Source organism: Solanum tuberosum, unplaced genomic scaffold (genome assembly GCF_000226075.1).
Source record: "Solanum tuberosum cultivar DM 1-3 516 R44 unplaced genomic scaffold, SolTub_3.0 scf00112, whole genome shotgun sequence".
Classification (NCBI taxonomy): Eukaryota; Viridiplantae; Streptophyta; class Magnoliopsida; order Solanales; family Solanaceae; genus Solanum; species Solanum tuberosum.
In genome coordinates this window covers 1,538,072-1,559,288 of record NW_006239035.1, presented here as the reverse complement: position 1 = coordinate 1,559,288, position 21,217 = coordinate 1,538,072, and the positions used below count along the sequence as shown (strand labels likewise).

Genomic DNA, 21,217 nt, shown 5'->3' with positions numbered 1-21,217 from the left:
CCTTAGCCTACTAAGAGTAATCTCATTCGAGAATGAATGTTCCCAATGGGGAGATATTGTAACACCCCGCTATTTGAAAGAGCTAGAATTAGAAAGAACTATTTTTTTGGAAAGATCAAATTTAGAAAGTTTGGCAAGTTTTGTTAAGTAAGAATTTTGGGTCAACTTCACACGACCATAACTCTCAGTACAAGATGAGTTAGGTGTGCTACAAGATATCAAATCAAAGTACTTTGAATCATCTTTTCAACGCCACCGAGTTTGCTAATTTTCGAGTTTGTATGAGGGAGATATTCCCGTTGGAAGTCAGGTTGTCTAAATAAGGAAAGTCACCCGAATTTTTAAGGGGTATTTTGGTGAATTAATTAGGGTCTAAACTGATTTGGTTTCAGTTTACGCTTTACAAAAATTATGCTAGGGCATTGAGAGAAGAGAAAAGAGGAAAAAAGAAGAGAAAGAGCCATAACTCGTTGTTCTTGAGATTTTGCTTGTAGATTTTGCCAAGGGTTTATCCCTACGAGGTATGTGAGATCACATAGCGTTGGGTTCGTTCACCCACGCGCCAATCATGATTTATTTCAGCGTATTTACGTTCTTAAGAGTAGAGTAATTGAGTTCTTGATGGATTTTTGTTGAAGTTCTATTGGGTTCTTGATTGTTGAGTTCTTGAGTTAGTTTCATGAGATTTGAGGTTGTTTTCAAGTAGATTCTTGTATACTTTAGTTGGGTATTCGAATCTGAGTGTTTGGGGAAGGAACCAATCGAATCCAGACGAATTAGGATCGAAAAACGAACAAGAAAATTCATCAAAATTTTGGGGAAAAGGGGTGAGGCGCCGCGCCACTCAGAGCGCCCCACATCAGCGTCTGTAGTTTGGGCTCAGGGGCGCCGCACCACTCAGAGCGCCCCAACCCAGACTCTGTAGTTCAGGCTCTGGTGTCCGGTGCCACTTAGAGCGCTAGGGTCGCCAGGTCTTCTACCCTTTCCCACTTCTTTCCGTTTGAGTTCCCTTGAATCGTACCTATGTTTTCTAGTTGATTTCTACACTCTAAGGTATGTCTAAACATCATGATATCATTCATAAAAATGAATCATAACCTTGAATCCATAAATTCAAATTCAAGGAAAGTTAAGAGCCAAGTCTAGAGAGTTCTTACAGTTTTTTTAAAAGTCTTTTGCAAATGCTTTAAACTTGTTTTAAGACTTGAGTCTTGAGTTGAGTAAAAAGTAAAGAGTGAAGTTTATTTCTTCAAAAGAGTATATGGAGACTATGTATTTCCAGAGAGTAAATGTTTTCACATTTAAACAAGAAAGGAAACACCGATTTCCAAAAGAGCCGTTGATCTAGTTTTCAGTAAAGAGTAAATACTTTCACAATTAAGCAAGAGAGGAAACACTGATTTCCAAGAGAGCCTTTGGGCTAGTTTTTGAGTAATTAACTCAAACCACAGAAAGATTTATATTTCGAAACATATGAGCTAGTTATATTTTGGGAGTAGTATTGAGCACCAATATGAGGGAGAGTTCAGACAACTCACAACCCCTCATAAACCATGTAGCCATCATGGGTAGAAAAAGGGTCATACTTTTTAGATGATTCCTTAGTGCTATTTGACACAGACTAGTGGATCTACTTAGAAGTTAGGTTTTATACCCTCGACAAGATATAGAACAGTCCTGACAGCATGAGGTAAAATGATGTATCATCACATAGCTCTTAAGTGATGGTTGTCGGTTAGAGAAACTCCCACAATTATATTTTATATTTTTATATACACAGAGATTCTTTGTATTTACACATACACACAGATTTTACATTGTATCATTGCATACAAACAGAGTTATATTGTATTTTTGCATACAAACTGAGTTACTATTGTATTTTTCAATACACCGAGTTGTTATCCATGTTTTAAAAGCTTTTCTTTATATTGCATTTATATTATTGCTTTATATTGAAATGAGTTGAGTTGAGTTGAGTTGAGACCAGGTATGTTCTTTCAGTTCCCTTTCTAGCTTATGTCTTATTTTAGAATTCTCCTCGCATGCTCGTATATTCAATGTACTGATGTCAGTTGGCCTGCATCTTTGTATGAAATAGATTTAGGTAAATCGGATCAGCATTCATTGCATCGTTGATCCAGTTGAGCTCCAGAGTTGTTGGTGAGCATCCTTGCTTCCGGAGGATCCCCCTTTTATTTCTTTATCATTTTAGTTCATTAGGATGTCGAGAGTCTTGTCCCGACGTCCATCTCAGTTGTTAGAGGCTTCATCGACAGTTAGTTGATGTTAGTCTTGAGTCTTTCCATTGTGGTTTTTATGTTGAGCCTTGAGTTGTCATGTTGGCCAGTTGAATGTTGATGTTTAAAACATTCTAAGTTATTCATTGAGACAGTTTAATTATGATTGTATTCCAATACTTTCTTTTATCATGAATAAGTTTTGCGCTAAGAGTTAACCCAGGTCAAGGGTTCGCTTGGGGCCAGCAATGGTTCTCTAATGTCAATCCCGCCCAAGGTGTATGCTTGGGGAGTGACATGCCCTCTAAGTTATTGAACACTAAGTCGCAAAATCCTAACTCCTTGTCGGTTAGAAGATGTTTAACTTATCTTTTGGTTTGTCTCTCAACCATCGTTCAAAAAGTAAAAAAATAATAATTCAGAGAGTAAAGTAGATATTTAATTGATTAGGTTCTTTTCTAATTGATATAAATATGATTCAATGACCTTTCTGATCGAGTAATGGTTTCTATATAATAGAAAAAATGATTTTGATATGCATCTACAAATCCAATATCAATAATAGGCCATAGGTCAACAACATTAAAAAGATGCTTCATCTGTTGATGTCAAATCACAAAAGTATTTTTTCCATCAAACTCAAACAACGGGATAAGTAGGTAAATATGGATTCCTCATATTCTGTTATATGTGTTGGATCTCACAGAAGCACTTATATCAATTTGAAGGAAGTAAAATTACTCTAAGTATTAATATATGCACAAGTGAAAGACTCAACAATGGTTATGTAGAAAAGATTTATTAATCTACAAAGAGGTAGGAAGTTTTATTCAATAACTCAATAACTTTTTGTATTCGATACACATTGAGTGTATCTCTCTATATTCAATGTATAGGTACATTGAAATATGTAATAAGACAATTTCATTTATAATACTAACAAAACAAATTAAACTAAGACTAGGAACCTCCTTAACTAACAAATTCTAATTAAACATAATTAAGTAAATATCATAAATGACAAATCCTAAACTAATAAGAAATCATAATCTTGATTTATTTCCTACAACGCTTTAACTATTGTCTCAGAGACATTTTTATTTACGTACTTGAGTCTGTAAGTAAATATTTCTTTCGAATGAATTTATTTTAAAGTGTATTTACAAAGCCAAAATAATTGAGGTGTATTGGAGAAATAACTTGGAGAAATGATAAATTTGGTTGAACCTGTCATGTCTCTTATGTTTTAATTTGGCACTTGGAAAAAATAAACACTTGTCAAAAATGGCTTCATGTATGAAGTCAAGTTTTCCTTGTCACTTGTTTTACGGATAGTCTTTTTTTCCGCCTATAAAAAGGATTTTTCTCTTTTTAAATTGCGTATAAAAAAACTATGCTAACATTACGCTTTCTTGTTTTCACGTTCTGCTCCTCTCTTTAGCTTTTTCCTTTTAAAGTTAATTAGTTATTTTAGCTTTGTTATTTTATTAATTACACAACTACTAACTTGCTGGTGCTAATTAATATTTTTGATTCTTGTATCCTCTATTTAAATAGGGAGAGCTTGTTTAATCCTGGGAAACATCTCACATTATTTAAATAGTATCTTAGGAGAGTGCCCAACATGACTCAGGTATTAATTTTCTACACTATTATTTATATATCATCGTAGTAATATTTATCTAATTTTCAGGACTATTATTTTTCTAAATAATAAGTTATATTATTATTATTATTGTGAAATTGTAATTGTTCCCCAACAATCTAAGAAATTGTTACATATAATGTGTACTGAAACTACTGATGTATCCTGACTCCTATTGTTCAAGTCATTATGTCAGAGACTTATGGTAAAGAAAAATAAAGGTATGTAAATAGACATGGTTACAAGTCCAATACTAAGAATAAAATTAAACCTCCATGAAAAACTCCTCAATGCAAAAGAATATTGGAAAGAAATGACAATTTCGCTTTGCTAAAAATAAATTTGGCTGAAACGGATGATATGATTATTGCAGTCATTTCAAATAAAAATGTTGAAATCAATGTGAGAAACTAGGTGATAGACTCTAATGCTACGAGGCACATTTGTATAAACAAAAATGATTTTGTGTCGTACACTCAAGTTGAAAAAAGGAGAAGAAATTATTTATTTTGGTGACTCAAAAACAACTTAAGTTCTAGAAAAAAGAAAAGTTCTTCTTAAACTCACATCTGGTAAAACTTTGGCATTGAGTGATGTATTGCATGTTCCTGATATCCGAAACAATTTGATTTATATGGGATTATTAGGAAAAGATGGAATACATGTTTTTTATTTAAGATAATGAGGTCATATTGACTAAAAATAATATTTTGTGGGCAATGAATTATGTAACTATAATTTATTTGTGCTTAATCTTTGTGATAATTTCAGTGAAAATGTATCTTCTTTTGCTTATATGAATGAGCCTATTCTTTATGGCATGCTAGATTAGGACATGTTAATGTCTCATATATAAAGAATATGTGATCTCTTGGTTTAATACCTGATTTAGACTTAAATAATTTTGATAAATGTGAAATATGTGTTAAATTAAAATTACTAAAAAAGTCATGCTTTTCAGTAAATATAGAAATTGAATTATTATCTTTGATCCACACTGATTTGAATGATTTGAAACAGACTATGACTAGAGGTGGTAAAAGATATTATGTGATTTTTATTGATGATTTTTTCAGAGTTACTAATTTGTATTTTCTTAGAAATAAAGATGACGCGTTTGATGCTTTTATTGCTTATAAGACTGAGGTTGAAAATCAACTTAATAGAAAAATCAAGAGAATAAGATCTTATAGAGGTGGAAAATATATATCTTTACATGCTTTTTGTGAAAAGAAATTATTCATAAAGTAGCCCTACTATATTCACATGAGTCAAATGGAGTAGCTATAAGAAAAAATAGAACTTTGAAGGAAATGGTGAATTCCATGTTAATTAGTTTTAATGCTCCTGATAATTTATGGGGTGAAGCTATATTATCTACATGTCACTTACAAACTAGAATTCCTTATAAAAGAACTGGCAAAATTCCCTATGAATTGTGGAAAGGTTATATAACCTAACTTAAAATATTTAAAAGTGTGGGGGTGCCTTGCTAAAATTCTTTTGCATGAACCTAAAAAGAGAAAAAATGGTTCTAAAATTGTTGATTGCATGCTTATTGGATATGCTGAACATAGTGTTGCATATAGATTTCTTGTTTTGAAAAATGATGTGCTTGATTGCAATACTATAATTGAGACAAACATGCTGAATTTTTAAATATATTTTTTCACTTTGTGATAAAAAATAATTCATGCACATGTTGAAAGAAATAATGAAAATATCTCTAATAAAGAACTGCGAAGGAGCAAAAGGCCTAAAAAAGAATATATTTTTTTCCAAACATTTCTTGTTGACAATGAACCATTCAATTATTTTGAAGCTATATCTTCTTCTGATGCTCATTTTGAAAAGAGGCAATAAAATTGAAATTGATTCAATTATAAAAAATAATACATGAATTTTGACGATTTACCTCCTGGTGCAAAATCTGTTGGTTGTAAATGAATTTTCAAAAGAAAAATTAATCGTGATGGATTTATAGATAAATATAAAGCCCGGTTACAGCTAAAGGATTTTCTCAAAAATGAAATATTGATTATTTTGATACATTTGCATCAGTGACTAGAATTTCTTCCATTCGAATTTTAATTGTCTTAGCATCAATTCACAAGATTTTTATTCATCAAATGGATATAAAAACAACTTTTTTAAATGGTGATTTAGAAGAAGAGATCTATATGGTTCAAATTATTCCTGGACAAGAAAATAAAGTTTGTAAATTAATTAAATCTCTTTATGACCTTAAACAAGCTCCTAAACAATGGCATGAAAAATTAGATCAAGTCTTATTGAAAGACATTTTTTCTTTTATTGAAGTGGATAAATGTCTTTATACTAAAATGGTAGACAATGATTATGTGATAATATGCTTATATGTTGATGACATGCTTATATTTGGTACAAATTTAAATATTGTGAAAATTACCAAATTATTTTTGTCTACTAATTTTGACATGAAAGATCTGGGTGAAGTAAATATGATATTGAGAGTTAAAGTTAGAAGAAGTGAAGATGGTATAATGTTGTCACAAGAACATTATGTGGAAAAACTTCTCAAAAAATTTGAATGTTTTGAGGTGACACATGTAGCCGCTCCTTATGATGCTAACTCTAAATTGAAAAAGAATAATAGTGACCCAGTTGCTCAGTCTAAATATGCTCAAATTATTAGAAGTTTATTCATCTAATGAATTTTACTAGGTCTGATTGATAAAGTCTTTGATTTACAATAAGAATTATTGGTTCATAGAAATATTATATTTCACCGGTCATTCTGTAAATTAAATTTTATTGATCTAAGTTTGGTTCATAGTACAAAAGACATCAAATCTATTGCTTTTTGTCCATATAATCTAGCAAGTTATATTTTCTTCGTATAAATTCTTTTGAAATATGTGGTGGATTTTAAGTAAATATTTATTTCAAATGAATTTATTTTAAAGTGTATTTACAAAGTCAAAATAATTAAGGTGTATTGGAGAAATAACTTGAAGAAACGGTAAACTTTATTGTAACATGTCATATCTCTTATGTTTTAATTTGGTACTTTGCAAAAATAAACACTTGTAAAAAATGGCTTCATGCATGAAGTCAGTGTCCTTGTCACTTGTGTTATGGATAACCTTTCCTTTGGCCTATAAAAAGGGTTTTTCCTCTTTATGAATTGGGTATTAAAAAACTACGCTAACATTATTTTTTCTTGATTTCACGGTATGCCCCTCTCTTTAGCTTTTTCCTTTTAAAGTAAATTAGCTATTTTGGTTTAGTTATTTTATTAATTACCTCACTAAGAACTTGTTGATGTTAATTAATTTGCTGATTCCTTTATTCTCTATTTAAATAGGGAAAACTTGTTTAATTCTGGGGAAACATTTCACATTGCTGAAATAGTTTTTTAGGATAATGTCCAGGACTCAAGTATTACTTTTCTGCACTATTATTTATATATTGTCGTAGTAATATTTATCTAATTTTCAGGACTACTATTTTGCTAAATAATAAGTTATATTATTATTATTGTAAAATTTTAATTGTTTCCCAACAGAGTTTTGTGTGTCCAAAAGATTTTGCGAGGAATGAATTGTTAGATTGTGCTAATGTTTTTGAAAGGACGGCTACATCATTAATACAACTGTTTTTAGATTTTGTGATATTATGTTGGCTCTTTTATTCATTACGTTTTATAATTACATTTAACTACCATGATATTATGTTAGCTCTTTTATTCATTACATTTTACAATTGCATTTAACTACTATGATATTATGTTAGCCCTTCTATTGATTACAATTTACAACTGCTTTTAACTATTGTGATATTAGGTTAGCTCTTCTATTCATTAGAGTAGTTTGCTATAACTATATATTGAACTTAATACTTTTAGCCTCTAAGATGTGACCTGCAAAATAATTACCTGTTTTTGTTCTTTTTTTCTCTCTGCTTCAAAATCTATTGTTCAACTCCAAATTGAAATACATGTATACAGCCTAGAAGAATGAAAAACAAAACTCATTAGCTTGATGAGCGTAACACTTTGTTTGGATCATTGTTACCCATTGTATTGTATTGTATCGTTATTATACCTACAATGTTTGTTTTGATTGTTACTTAAAATGTATTGTATTGTATTGTTAAATTTCGTTGTTACGTAACAATGAAAATCCCTATTTTTATGGAACAACTGATTTGGTGTGTTCCCATTGTTACTTAATTTCTTTTTCCAATTATATTTTTACATAATATTTCAAAATATTATTTTGCCCTTTACCTTATATTATTTAATTCTAGTCAAACCTCCTACCCTAGAATAATTAAGGATATTTTAGTAAATTTATAAATTACAATACAGTACGATACAATCAAATCAAACAATTAAAATGTTATTAAACAACAACAAACAATACAGTCTAGCCAAACATTGTATCTACCATACAATACAGTACAATAGAGTACAATACAATACAATACATTATGAAACAATGGGTAACAATGTTCCAAACAGAGTGTAAGTGATAAAAATACCCTTATTTGTTTAATTTAATGATAAAAAGAGCACACGTGTTGAATTTGTTGGATGTGTTCTCTATCTTCAACCTTCTTCATCTCTGTAATGGATCTAAATATTTTTTTTCCTTACATATACCATTATATCAACTCTAATTTCTTTAATGATATATTTTTTCCTTTTTTAACGCTAACTTCCTACCTTGTTTATCTCATGCAACAGGGTCAAATGTTCTTATCGAAGACGAAGATCAGAACAAGGAGACTACACTCTAACTAACTTTTAACTTAATACATTGCATATTGTTAATATCTAAATAGAATGTACATAACTATCTTGTTAATCTCTGAATTTAAATTTAAACATATTATTTACTTTTTAATTATTAGGATTATGTTTTTTCAAATAAAGCTGACGTGATGTTTGCCCGTGTTGGCACGGGACATACACCTGACACCCCTAGTTAGTAATAATATGAATAAATAAGAGAAATATGACTATATTTGATAATTTGGACCATGGACGATTTTAGTAGGGAAAATTGTATATAATAGCAAATTATTAATTCAAATTAAATGCTATAACCATAGTTTGATTTAATTAATTGTACCCCATAGAAAACTATTGTTATTTCGCCTCTCTCCCTGGTGAATCTCGCTCGCCACTCTTGTTCTCGATGGGCAGTTTCGCTCGCCTCTCTCGCTTTTATACAAACACAAATGTATAAAATGTGTTTGTGTTTGTATAAAGCGAGAGAAAATTGTATATATACATATTTTTTCGTTTCCCTCTCTCCTCTCTTCCAGATCTCGCTCGCAACTCTCCTAGATCTCGCTCGCCACTCTCACTCGCCTCTCTCACTTTATACAAACACAAATGTATACATTACGTTTGTGTTTGTATAAAAGCGAGAGAAAAATTGTATATACAAATACAAATGCATATATTTTCGTTCTATACACTTATGATTATACAAATACGATCTTCCCTGCCTAGTTTTCTTTTGTCTTTCTCTCTTTCTCACTTTATACAAACACATATTATACAATTGATTCTTTTGTATATGTATACCGAAACAGATTATACAATTGCTTCTTTTGTATATATGTATAGCTAAATAGCCAGCTTCTTTTGTATATATGTATAGCGAAATAGCCATAACAAACTATAGCTATAACATACAAATATGATTTTTGTGTTTGCTATATGTGAAAGTTGTTCATTTTAGTAATAGACTAGAATGATCGCCCATGAAAATTTTACTTTATAGTGAAGGATATGGGGAAAAGCCCAAAATAGTTCCTTATTTTTGGGTTAAGATTCAAAGTAATCCTTACATTTTCACATGGAACATTGATAGCTATATATTTGTAATATTGGTGCACTTTTGTTCCTCTCCCAAACTTTTGCCTATTTTTTAACATTGATTTTGTCCGCAATTTTATGTATGAAACGTTCGATCGCCTTTTTATATATTTAGTAGAATAATAACTCCATGTGATAGAAGGTGAGAAGAAAATCACTTTGTTTTGTTCAATAGAAATAATATTGCAGTTAAACTAAAAGCACATTTACATATGGCGGTGCAAGAAAGAAAAATCATACTATTACACGAGATTTTTCATATCCATAATAATAAGATAGCCCTCTCTCGTTGTTGTTCTTGGACCACCCATCCCTTCCTCCCCCTTTGCCTTGCCTGGTGAGATTAGAAAATATTGTTGGGATTTCAAAAACTTCCAGTCGATCACCTTATTTCTTCGTTGAAGGTGCGATCCTTAGTTTCATCAATGCTACTTTCCTCACTATGCATGGTGATCCATTGGACCTTAGATTAACTAACATCTACTTTTTACCTCCTCTCCTTAGTACCCCCTTCTATGAAAAATTTGAACCTTCCATCTATTTTTGCGTCGTTAGTAGGCCTAGTATTTCCGGCAATTGCAATGGCTTCATTATTTCTTCATGTTCAAAAAACAAGATTGTTTACATATGTTGGGACCTAATCTCATCCATTTTTTTTGAAAATGTGGTCTCGTATCATAACACAGATATCTATTTATTAGAATATAGAATATTGAATACCCAAAATTCAAACAAAAAATGAACCTCTCAAATTTAACTGCAATAATATTTCTAGTAGACAAAACAAGATGTTCTTCTTTGCACCTTCTCTCACATAGAGTTATTATTTCTACTAAATATATAAAAAGGCGATTGAACGTCCCATGCATAAATTGTCGATAAAATTAAAGTAAAAAAATAGGCAAAAATTTAAGAGCAAACCAAAGATGTACCTTGCAAATATGAGGAACTATTAGGGGTCGTTTGGTGTGAAGGATAACACCCAATAATTTTGAGATTAAATTATAGTGCCACTTAATTTGTTTTTTGGTTGGCAAGTCCGTGATAGCTTATCTCGGGTTTAATAAATAATACTGGGATAAGTTATCCCTCCTTTTGGGTGGTATAGTAATCTCGGGATAAGTTATCCCAGGATAAAATAGGTAAATGACAAAAATATCTCTTTATATCTTTTTTATACATCACTTTTCACATTCATGCAGGGTATTTTTGTAAACAAATAAGTTATTCTTAAAATTTATGAAAGACATATTATTTATAGTACAACAAATCAAACACTCAATAAAAAATAATTTCAATATAACTTATCTCATTATAACTAATATCTTCATAATTTATATATCATAACTTGTATTCAAACCAAACAATTCCTTATGGAAAACTAAAGGATTACTTTGAATATTAGGGAGTATTTTGGGCTTTTATTTCTGCTAAAGCCTGAAGTGTTTCGGGTCTCACATTTCATCAGTTTAAATTCGATTCTCACCAGCGATTCGGTTCCGGCACCGGTGAATTTTCATCATTCACTTTATCCATTTAAGAGAGTTGTATTAACAGATTCCGGCGAAGTATAGAGGAGACAGAGGGATAAAGAAACTATGAGTGTGTTTGGAGGAGATAGCTGGGCGAGGGAAGCGCAATGTAGGAAGAGAAGAGTCGATGAGTTGATGGTTGACAACATCGATTCTTCTGCTTATAAGAAACTCTCCAGCGGCAAATTTGTCTGCATCGTTTGCTCTCACCGTCCGGTCCTCGACACTCCCCTCATGCTCTCTGTACGTACATATCAAAACATAAACCTAATTTTGCTCCGATTGTATCATTTAATTTTGATTTTAGTTATTTGATTATCATATCTTCTGAAATTAACGAAAATTGATCTTCCATCCACTGTTTTGAGTGGTAGGTGAAGTATGAAAAATGGGGGAGGGGATTGCAAGGTGGGGGAATTGAACCTCACCAACAACAAGGTGAAAGTTCATGTAGCCAACCAACTAAGAAATTAAGATTCCCACGACTACTATATTGGTTTGCATGTATTAGGTAACTCCTTAGATGAAATTTGAATGAATTAGGTTCATTTAGTAACTTTTTAACAATCGAAATTTAACCTCCTGTGCTTTACAATTTGATGGGCCAACTTTAGTTTGATGTGGATGACCTTTTTTAAAGTACAAGTTCATGATCATGATATTTGAACTTTAAAAAAATTTAGAAACCAAATATGAGATGAAATAGTAGGAAAGTGAATCAAATATGCAACAGATTATTCTAACTTCATACCTTTTTGGCAAAATGGTATTGTTCAATGTATGTTTTCCCTTCTTAAATTCCCAATGAACAACATAATCTTAACAGGTCATTCAGCTGTGGTACGAATTAAAAGTACAAATTTAAGCCGCTAAAGAGTAAGACAAGTTTTAGTTACCTCATGCAAATGCTGGCAGTTTTCGTTGAGAAGACGAGTGTATGTACTGCATCTCATTGTTTTTCAACGTCCCTCCATTACAATTTTCTTGGAAGGAGAAGCTTTCAGATTAGCCAGTGTAGTTAATAGAAAGTTGAATTTAGATTATGTAGAGCTTGTTTAGTAGGAGTTACATCAGTTCACCTATAATGTTAATTTATGGACATGTAAATTTAGTAGAGGATGTTTTTACATCAGATTTCTGGAAATCATAGTTAGTTGGAGATATGAACAATTGCCTTGTCAATGGTTCTTTTTAGCTTTACTAAAGAAGGATGATTTCCAAATTGTTTCCTTCTTTTTTACCGTACTTGAATGGCTTAAGGATGTGTTTTGATGGAAAAAGTATTGGTAAAACGCGGACCAACACAAAAGTATTCATAGTCAAAATAATGGGAAAATAATGACACCAAGAAAGAAAAACCCTTTTAAATAAGGGAAAAACCATGGACCAAGAGGAGCAACTAATATTACTATAGTAAGAAATTTTACACTGAAATATTCAAAGTAACTACTACACACTCAAAAGAAATAACCCTCTTTTGATTTCTCACCTTACTAAAATATTGTTCACACTCTATTTTTCTTTGCATTCTTCGCGGACTATTTTCTTGTATAGTCTATGGTATACTCCACTTTGCTCTCTAATATTTTTCTCTCTATTTTGGTGTGCTTATGAGAGAGCATAGGGTCTCTATTTATAGAAAAAATTGTCAACCATTTCAGCCAATCAAAAGGCTTGGTTGCAAATTTCAACATATGCACTGTGCACTCAACAACTTGCCACACCTTTTCAACATCTGCTGCAAACTAAATTTCCCCCGGATCTTGCCAACGTTTGACATTAAGGAAAAGAGAAATAAGCCAAGTAAATTGGCACATGGGGATGAACCCCACAATCTCCCCCTCCAATCTCATGCACTAGAAAGAGCTATCTCCATCTTCTTAGGGAGAGCCCATGTCAAAAAGTTTTTTGCGTAACTCAAACTTGTCTTTTGGTATCAGTTATCACCTTGGTCAGCATATGGATTTTCACTAGTATGGATCTTTTTTATGTGAAATGATTCACTCTCCATTTGCTCACGAGTCCAATGGTATCTCACGTCGCTGTGTTTTTTCGTTGTATGGTACATGAAATTTTTGCTTAAGACTATTGCACTCTGACTGTCACAATAGACAACATACTTCATCTGTTGGAATCCAAGTTCTTGAAGGAATTACTTGAGTCATATCATCTCTCTGCTAGCTTCAGTAATCGCAATATACTTTGCTTTAGTTGTAAACAGTGCAACACACTTCTACAACTTTGATTGTCATGATATAGCTCTCCTTGAAAAAATAAACAAATATCTAGTAGTGAATTTTCTGTTATCAAGGTCACCTGCCATATCAACATTTGTATAGCCCCTCTAGATTGGATTTGATGCTCCAAAACACAAGCATTCATTTGAGCTTTCTCTTAGATACCTGAATATCCACTTCACAATTTCCCAATGCTCTTTATTGGGATTGTCGAGAAACCTACTGATAACACCACCTGTGTGAGCAATATCAAGTCTAGTGCATACTATTAAACTTCCAACAATGGATGAATATGGAACTTTGGCCATGCTCTTTTTTTCCTCCCTAGCTATAGGACACATCTTCTTGCTCAAATTCAAATGAATGCTTCTGTTTTGGGAGCATCAAATCCAATATTGGTAAAAGAAAATCAACTATTAGATATATGTTTACTTTTTTCGAGGGAGCTATATCATGGCAGTGAAAGTTGTATAAGTGTGTTGTACTGTATACAACTGAAGCAAGTATATTGTGTCTACTAAAATTTGGCAAAGAGATGATATGGCTCAAGTGATTCCTTCCAGAACTCCGGTTGCAACATATGAAGTATATTGTGACAGTCAGAGTGCAATAGACTTAAGCAAGAATTTCACGTATCATGCCAGGACAAAAAAAATCGACGTGAGATACCATTGGATTTGTGAGCAAGTGGAGAGTGAATCATTTCATGTCAACAAGATCCACACAAGTGAAAATTCTATGGATATGCTGACCAAGATGATACCAAAAGACAAGTTCGAGTTATCAAAAGAACTTGTTAGCATGACCTCTCTCTAAGAAGATGGAGATATGCACGAGACTAGAGAGGGAGATTGTGGGGTCCATCCCCATGTGCCAAATTACTTGGCTTTTTATTTTTCTTTTCCTTAATGTCAAAGGTTGGCAAGATTCGGAGAAATTTAATTGACAACAAATGTTGAAAAGCTGTGTTGAGTGGCAGTGGCAAATTTCAAGTAACCAAGCCATCTATATGGTTGGCAATCTTTTGTATAAATAGAAAGTTGTTGCTCTCTCATAAGTACACCAAAATAGAGAGCAAAGTGAGGTATACCAGAGACTACAAGAAAATAGCATGTGAAGGAAAAATAGAGCATAAGCGTCATTTTAGTAAGGTGGGAAATCAAAAGAAGTTTTTTCTTTTGAGTGTGACAGTGTGTAGTAGTCACTTTGAGTATTGTACTCGTGACTACCTTGTGTGAAATTCTATAGTGATATTAGTTGCTCCTCTTGGTCCATGGTTTTTCCATTATTTAGTAGGGTTTCCACGTAAAAATTATTGGTATTATTATTTTGACTATAAATATTTGTGTTGGTCCGTGTTTTCCCAACGAAAAAAAAGGTTCATTCATTCATCCGAAAGCACTTGATTGCCAGCATCACAGAAATCTCTTTCTTCTTACTGTCAATGGCAGAAGAACATGTTTGAGTGGATTAATAGGGAAGAACCCCTACTTCTTTGGACCAGATACTTTTAGTTAGTGAAGTTTTATGATTAATTGGCGTACAAACTATAGACATAATGTGCATGCATATTACAATTTTCAATGCATGAACACAACATATATGTCTATATGTTCATTGATAGATGATGTATTAGGATAATTCTCATATTATAGTACTTCACTTCTGGTGATGCTTGTTCTCCTACCATCTTCTTCCGTGATAATTCCCAATTATCAGAAGCAGCTTTACTTCTTTGGACAAAGAATTTTTATTAGGTCCAAGTGAGCCATGGAACATAGGTAGAGTATGACTATCTTAATCATGCCACACACTCTTCTAAGGTGCTTCCTGCTTGTAAAAAAAAGATAAAAAAATTGACTAGGTTCTGTTCAGATTCTTTTACTGTTTTCCAGTTGATGAAGGACATCTACTTCCTTGGATCAGTGTCTTCGACTAGTGAAGTTCTCTGTTTAATTGATAGACATCCTATACAGACACACATCATCCATTCTTACGATTTTCCAAAATCTGGATCAAGATGTAGTTATGTTCATTGATAGATGTACTTTAGTCATTTCTCATTTTATTATTTGATAAAAAATAAATAAAATTCTCATGTTATAATACTCAACTTCGGGATGTTTGTTCTTCTCTTCTGTGACAATTCCCCTGATAATCAAAAAGCTTCTGTAGGTACATGTCAAAGGTTCAAGCCATCGAGCAGCAGAGTCAAGGCTTAGAGAAAGAGAATTAGGGAGGCAAGATGAGATAAACAAGAGAATAGCCTTGTCAGAATGTGAAACTGCCACCTCCAAAACCTTGACATCCAGCCAGTTATGTAGATCAGCAAGCAAACCACTGATTGAACGCACAAGGAAAGCTGCTTCTGACGTACTTCATCAAAATTTGGCACAAAGTACTTCTTCTCAAGGGAATGAGATCAAATGTACCAAGGCTGATACTACAAGTGTTCTAGCTAATCAAAGAAATAGTCAATGTGTTCAGATAGGAATCACAACAAATCAAAGTATCATGTCTCAGGCATACAACCAGGAACGACGAGAAAGGGAACTTAAGTTCACATCTGCTGGCTGGAAGCGTGATGGCCATGGGAAGTGGTTTAAGGATGAAAATGTGAGTTTTTCATTTGAATTACAGAACCAAGTAGTGGAACTCTTCTCTTGCTGTTTCTTACAACAAAGCAACAATTTTTCTTGTAACTATGACTAGGTTTATCACATGGATTGTTTTTTTTTTATAAAAAATCAATTCTCTCTATCAAAGTAAATGTTTTTAAGTTGAACAAATGTATGATAAGGTCCATGTAAAACTAATACGGGTTGCACCTTTGACTTGTTGCAGGTAGAGTTTGATTCAGATGAAGAAGATCCTAATCTCTGCTTTCCATGACTATTGGTTGAAAACAAGTATGATTAGAACTTGATCTTTTTCCTTTTCAGTAGTACTTGAATGGATGCCAAATCTAACTCTGTTACAGGTGTCCATCACTATGTATCACTTTCCTTGCAGGGAGTTGATTACTGGTTCCATTCAAGTTCAAGATAATCCAGATGTATTCCAATTTCTGAATGTCCCTGTAATTCATGGTTATGATTCTTGTTCACACTACAAGTTATCGATAAACATGAGAAAGTTACACTGGTTTTGTTGGATGAGATTTCAATTTAACAGGTGCGCGCGTCTCTGAACATGAGAAAGTTAAATGAGATAGGATTGAGCACTTGAGTGCTGGAATACTGGTGGAGCAACTGAGGCGACGATGGTTAAGGGTCTCTCCACTTCAGAGTCCATTAATTAACTTAAGTCTTAACTTTACCATTTTCTTGAGTGCAACACTTAAATTTTATTAAAATCGTAAGTCCAAGTTCATCAAAATCTATTACTTTAGTTCACCTAACCCACGTCACATTAGATAATCACACTTTCTCTTAATTGAATCACTTTATTCATGTAATAATAACTTTCTTGTGGATTGTTCATGTATTAGGTGTATGTGTCATCGAGATGTGTATATTCTCAACAAATTTAGTTGATTACTTTTAAATTAAAAAATTCGAACCAAACCGACGATTATTATTTTCATTTGATTTGATTTGATTTAGAAATTTAAAAATCAACTAAATTGGTTTGGTTTTGATTTTAACCAATAAGTGATCCAAACTAAACCATGAAAACACCCCTACTTATAGTAACGTTTGATCATTAAAAAAATTACCTTTTTTGAATTTCAACTCTAGAAAACATGTTTGATTATAAATTTTGAAATAAGTTGAATTCTAGAGTTTTTAAAAATTCAAAAAACAACCAAAAAAAGGTCTTTTCATTTTTTCACTCAAAATTAATTTGAAAAGGTAAAAAAAAAATGTAATTTGTATTCATAACTAAATTCAACTCTAATTTTCAAAAAATCATTTTTAATTTAAAATAAATACTACTCCCTTTATTTCATATTAAGGGAATCTTTTAGGCTTTTTTCATTGTTAAAAATAATTAAATTGCGTCTTTTTTTTTTCTTTTTGTAGACTTGAACTTGAAAGTTGAGCAAAATGTCACAATCTTAATGAAAATTCCAAGCCATAATTGTGTCAAGTCTAGAGAATTTTATAGCTAATTCAAAAAGATCATGTATAATAACTAATAAACTCAGTTCCTCAATTGTCAAAATAAGGATAAAGACTTCACTTCTTCTTTTCACCACCTCCGGTGGCCCTCATCTTACGGAGAACGCCAGACATCTCCTCTCTCTTCTTCTTTGCCCTCTTGTGGGTACCCAACTTCCTCTTGGCTACCTTCAATGCACGCTTATCCTTGCCAACTTTAAGAAGTTCGGTAATCCTCTTCTCATATGGAGCAAATCCAGCAACTTCTCTGATGAGGTTCCTGACGAAGTGGATTCTTTTACTTGTTTTCCCTTTTCTGTCATAAGGGCGTGGAGCTAGCTCCTTCTTGGTTACAATGTGTCCTTTGTTCAATCCCACGGCTAATCCTGTGTTCGGCGGCGCCATCCCCTTCGATTTTTGCTCGATTTGTTCAAGATGGATGTTTGAAATTTTCAATAGTTTATATTAAAAAATAACTAGTATCATGTTCTCTCAAAGGTGTTCCTTTGCTTCAAATTTTTGGGTACGCAGACTTCCCCTAATCTGCAAAAACAACACAAAAAAGTGATAAAAAGGGGATAAGGGACAAATACCCCTAGACTATGATCGAAATCCTAGAGACACACCTAAACTTAACTAGTGTCCTATTATCCCCCTAAACTAATTTTAGATAGAAAAAAATACACCATAAATGTTGATGTGGCATAGAGAGTGTGCACACTCTCTGGAAGGCAAGTAATGAGTGCACAAATCGGACACATGTCATTTTTTAATTGGTAACATTATAATTAGTTAGTATACATATTTATTGATATTCAAACTTATATATATATATATATATATATATATATAAAAGTTTGAATATCAATAAATACGTATACTAACTAATTATAATGTAACGATCCGAACCGTCGTTATTTAGGAAAAACAAAACTTCGGGAAAATACTAGGCCACTGTCCCGCCAGGGCGGGTCAGATGCCGCTAGGGCGGCAACGCCATGGCGGGGTAAGTAGCCGCCAGAGCGGGTTGGGCGAGGCAGAATGTAAATAACGCGAAATTTTATTTTTTCCTTCTTCCAAAATCATCTAAATTAGACGTAAACCACCCCAGAAACCCTCCAAAAGCTGCTCTAGGGTTGGGAAAGAAGGAGGAAGATAGTTCTAGCATAAGGAGATCGATGACTTGCAGATTCTTGGCCAATTTCACCGTCTTGTCGCCCGAAAACCCGAATTGGAGGTATAATTTCGTGCAGCAGCTTGGCGCCCAGGTAGGCTAGGTTTATTTAATTGAGTAGTTTCAAATCTGTCATTCACTGCGTAGTATGTTGAAATTGACGGTAGAATGCATGCGTATGTTTTTTGCGCACCGAGAAAGGATAGATTATGCGCATATTCCTAAGGGTGACATAGTTGTATGCCATAGGAGAAAGCCCTAGTTTGTGGAATAGGGTTGAGGCGATGGTTGTGATTTCCTATTTTGTGGGATGTTGTTGATTGGTGACTGTATGATATGTATGCGTATAAGCAAAGTATAACGGTAATACAAATCTAATGAATTGATTATGAACAATGCATGCCATGAACTTGAGTACTTGACTATATGAAGTGGGTATTGTATGTTATGGATGTGCATATGATTATGATTGTGATGATTGGATCGGGTGTCATGTACTGACACGCTAACTTGCATGGGATCGGGTGTCATGTACCGACACGCGAACTTGCATGGGATCGGTTTTCACATACTGGCATAAACATTGGATCGGGTGCTACGTTTCGAAACACTAACTTGCATTAGATCGGGTACCACGTTCCGGTACGCTTACAGTTTGGGTGTGGGTTCCATGAAAGGGACATTGACTTGTATTATATGTGTAATTGCTTGTATTATTGATAATGTGGAATTGGGCATGTTTCTTGAATGATTGGTGGATTGTACATTATGTTCTTATAGGTGGGGGTTGCAATGTTATAAGATAACTGGAGATACCTAGTTGTGTAATTAACTGTGGATGGTAGAGTCTCAATTCAGTTGTAGTATGGTAAGGGGGAGCCAATGGTCCCGGTGCTATTTTTATTATTTGAATGAGGTCATGGGTAATATTGTTGAGATTAGGGACTGGTAATATAAACAGATAGTAAGCCTCGATATGCCTAATGTGAAGCCATGAGTTGAGTAGAGATGTGGAAGACGTAATGGTGTATTGTGAGTGATTGTCCGGGTTGGTAGTAGTCTATCCGGAACGTCCTTAAGGGATTAATTGATTAGGTGCAATCACGAACGAAGTAAGTAAGGGGTTAGAAGTAAGTGGACTAGCATGATATTAATATCTGGAATGGTAAGGGGTAGGCAAAGTATAAAGGTGGAGGAGCGATTAGTCTTACTGCTTGTTTCGCCAGTTGATTTATTTATTATGCGGTGGGCTTTTGGGTTGACCGATGATGTCTACCAGTACGTGTGATTTTGTACTGATACTACTCTTGCTATGCCTTTTTGGCATAGTCTGGATGCATGTTTGGTGATGTTTCGTAGGTGAAGACGAAGGCAATCTCCAACAGCTTCTACTTTTCTTCCATGTGGTGGGAGTTGGGTCATTTACGTGTTGATGTGTTCTGTATTCTTAGTAGCTCTTGTACGTGTTTAGACTAGATTCTTGGGGGTGTTAATTACTTTACAAGTCTTAACTAGAATAGTTTCCAAAACTCTTATTTATAAATCTACATGAAATTGTTCTATCTCAGTTTTCTTAATCTTCCGCATTGTTTTTAACTATTGGGATATGAGGGTTCTCCTACTTAGGTGTTAGAGTAGGTGCCCGTACGGCTCGGTGGGTTGGGTCGTGACAAATTGGTATCAGAGCCCAGGTTATCGGTCTCCCCTACAAGAGCAAATGTGGAGAAGACTCATGCGGATGGGTGTGTTGACGTTCACATCTACTCCTCAGGAAGCGATGAACCTGACTAAAGGGTGGATCGCCGAGTGGATCGGCGATCCCGACTAACTGCGCCGAATGGTCCTTCGCAACACACTTTTTGACAACTATATATACTTGTTTATATTTTTAGCTTAGTATCATATTTTGTATGCATTCAGTATAGAATTTTAGAATATCAAATATTGTTTTCAGTTTTTAGAACTTAGAGTTTTGGAGACTTTGTTCCTTAGCTTTGAAGATTTGAAGATTTGAAGATTTCCATTTCTATGCAATTGGAAGTGGGTATTGAAGAATCTTCATCTTAGACGTGTGTAAAGACAATATCTATCGTACCCAATTGATGAAAACACTTTTCGGTATCGATTTCTATCTGTTTACTATGTCTAGCTAAAACCGCAATTCTTGGGGTGTGATTATGTGAATATGGGTTGAATTTACTGCTGGGTATTGTTAATAGATAGTTAATTTGCTGTTTAAAGGTGATTTAGTTCAGTAGTTGTGTTTGAATTTAATGGGGTTGTAGTTGCAAATTCAATTTTATCTTCGTGTTTTTGACTTGCTCGAGAGAGAGGTTTTAAAACCAAAACTACTGAATCGATAGTCTGTGGTTATTGGGTTGTCGTGGGTTCAGCTCGAGAGAGTGAATCCTAAA

General features: G+C 33.4%; 2 protein-coding genes across 3 annotated transcripts; one reads left to right on the top strand and one right to left on the bottom strand.

Annotated features, from left to right (window-relative positions):
* The first annotated feature begins 11,178 nt into the window (after positions 1 to 11,178).
* LOC102598841 (sodium channel modifier 1-like) lies at positions 11,179 to 17,038 on the top strand. Of its 2 annotated transcripts, none has more exons than XM_006349572.2 (4): positions 11,179 to 11,532; positions 15,702 to 16,142; positions 16,371 to 16,435; positions 16,539 to 17,038. In XM_006349572.2, exons 1-3 carry the CDS (start codon positions 11,356 to 11,358, stop codon positions 16,416 to 16,418), a joined length of 666 nt encoding a protein of 221 aa, XP_006349634.1. In that variant the 5' UTR covers positions 11,179 to 11,355; the 3' UTR covers positions 16,419 to 16,435; positions 16,539 to 17,038. The 2 variants fall into 2 exon arrangements, with proteins under 2 accessions (XP_006349634.1, XP_006349633.1); XM_006349571.2 differs by having other exon boundaries at positions 16,507 to 17,038.
* A 521-nt stretch (positions 17,039 to 17,559) lies between these two features.
* Positions 17,560 to 18,059, bottom strand: LOC102598507 (60S ribosomal protein L36-2-like). The gene has a single exon (XM_006349570.2). The coding sequence runs from the start codon at positions 18,032 to 18,034 to the stop codon at positions 17,708 to 17,710; it is 327 nt and encodes a 108-aa protein (XP_006349632.1). The 5' UTR covers positions 18,035 to 18,059; the 3' UTR covers positions 17,560 to 17,707.
* Between the last annotated feature and the right edge of the window lie 3,158 nt (positions 18,060 to 21,217).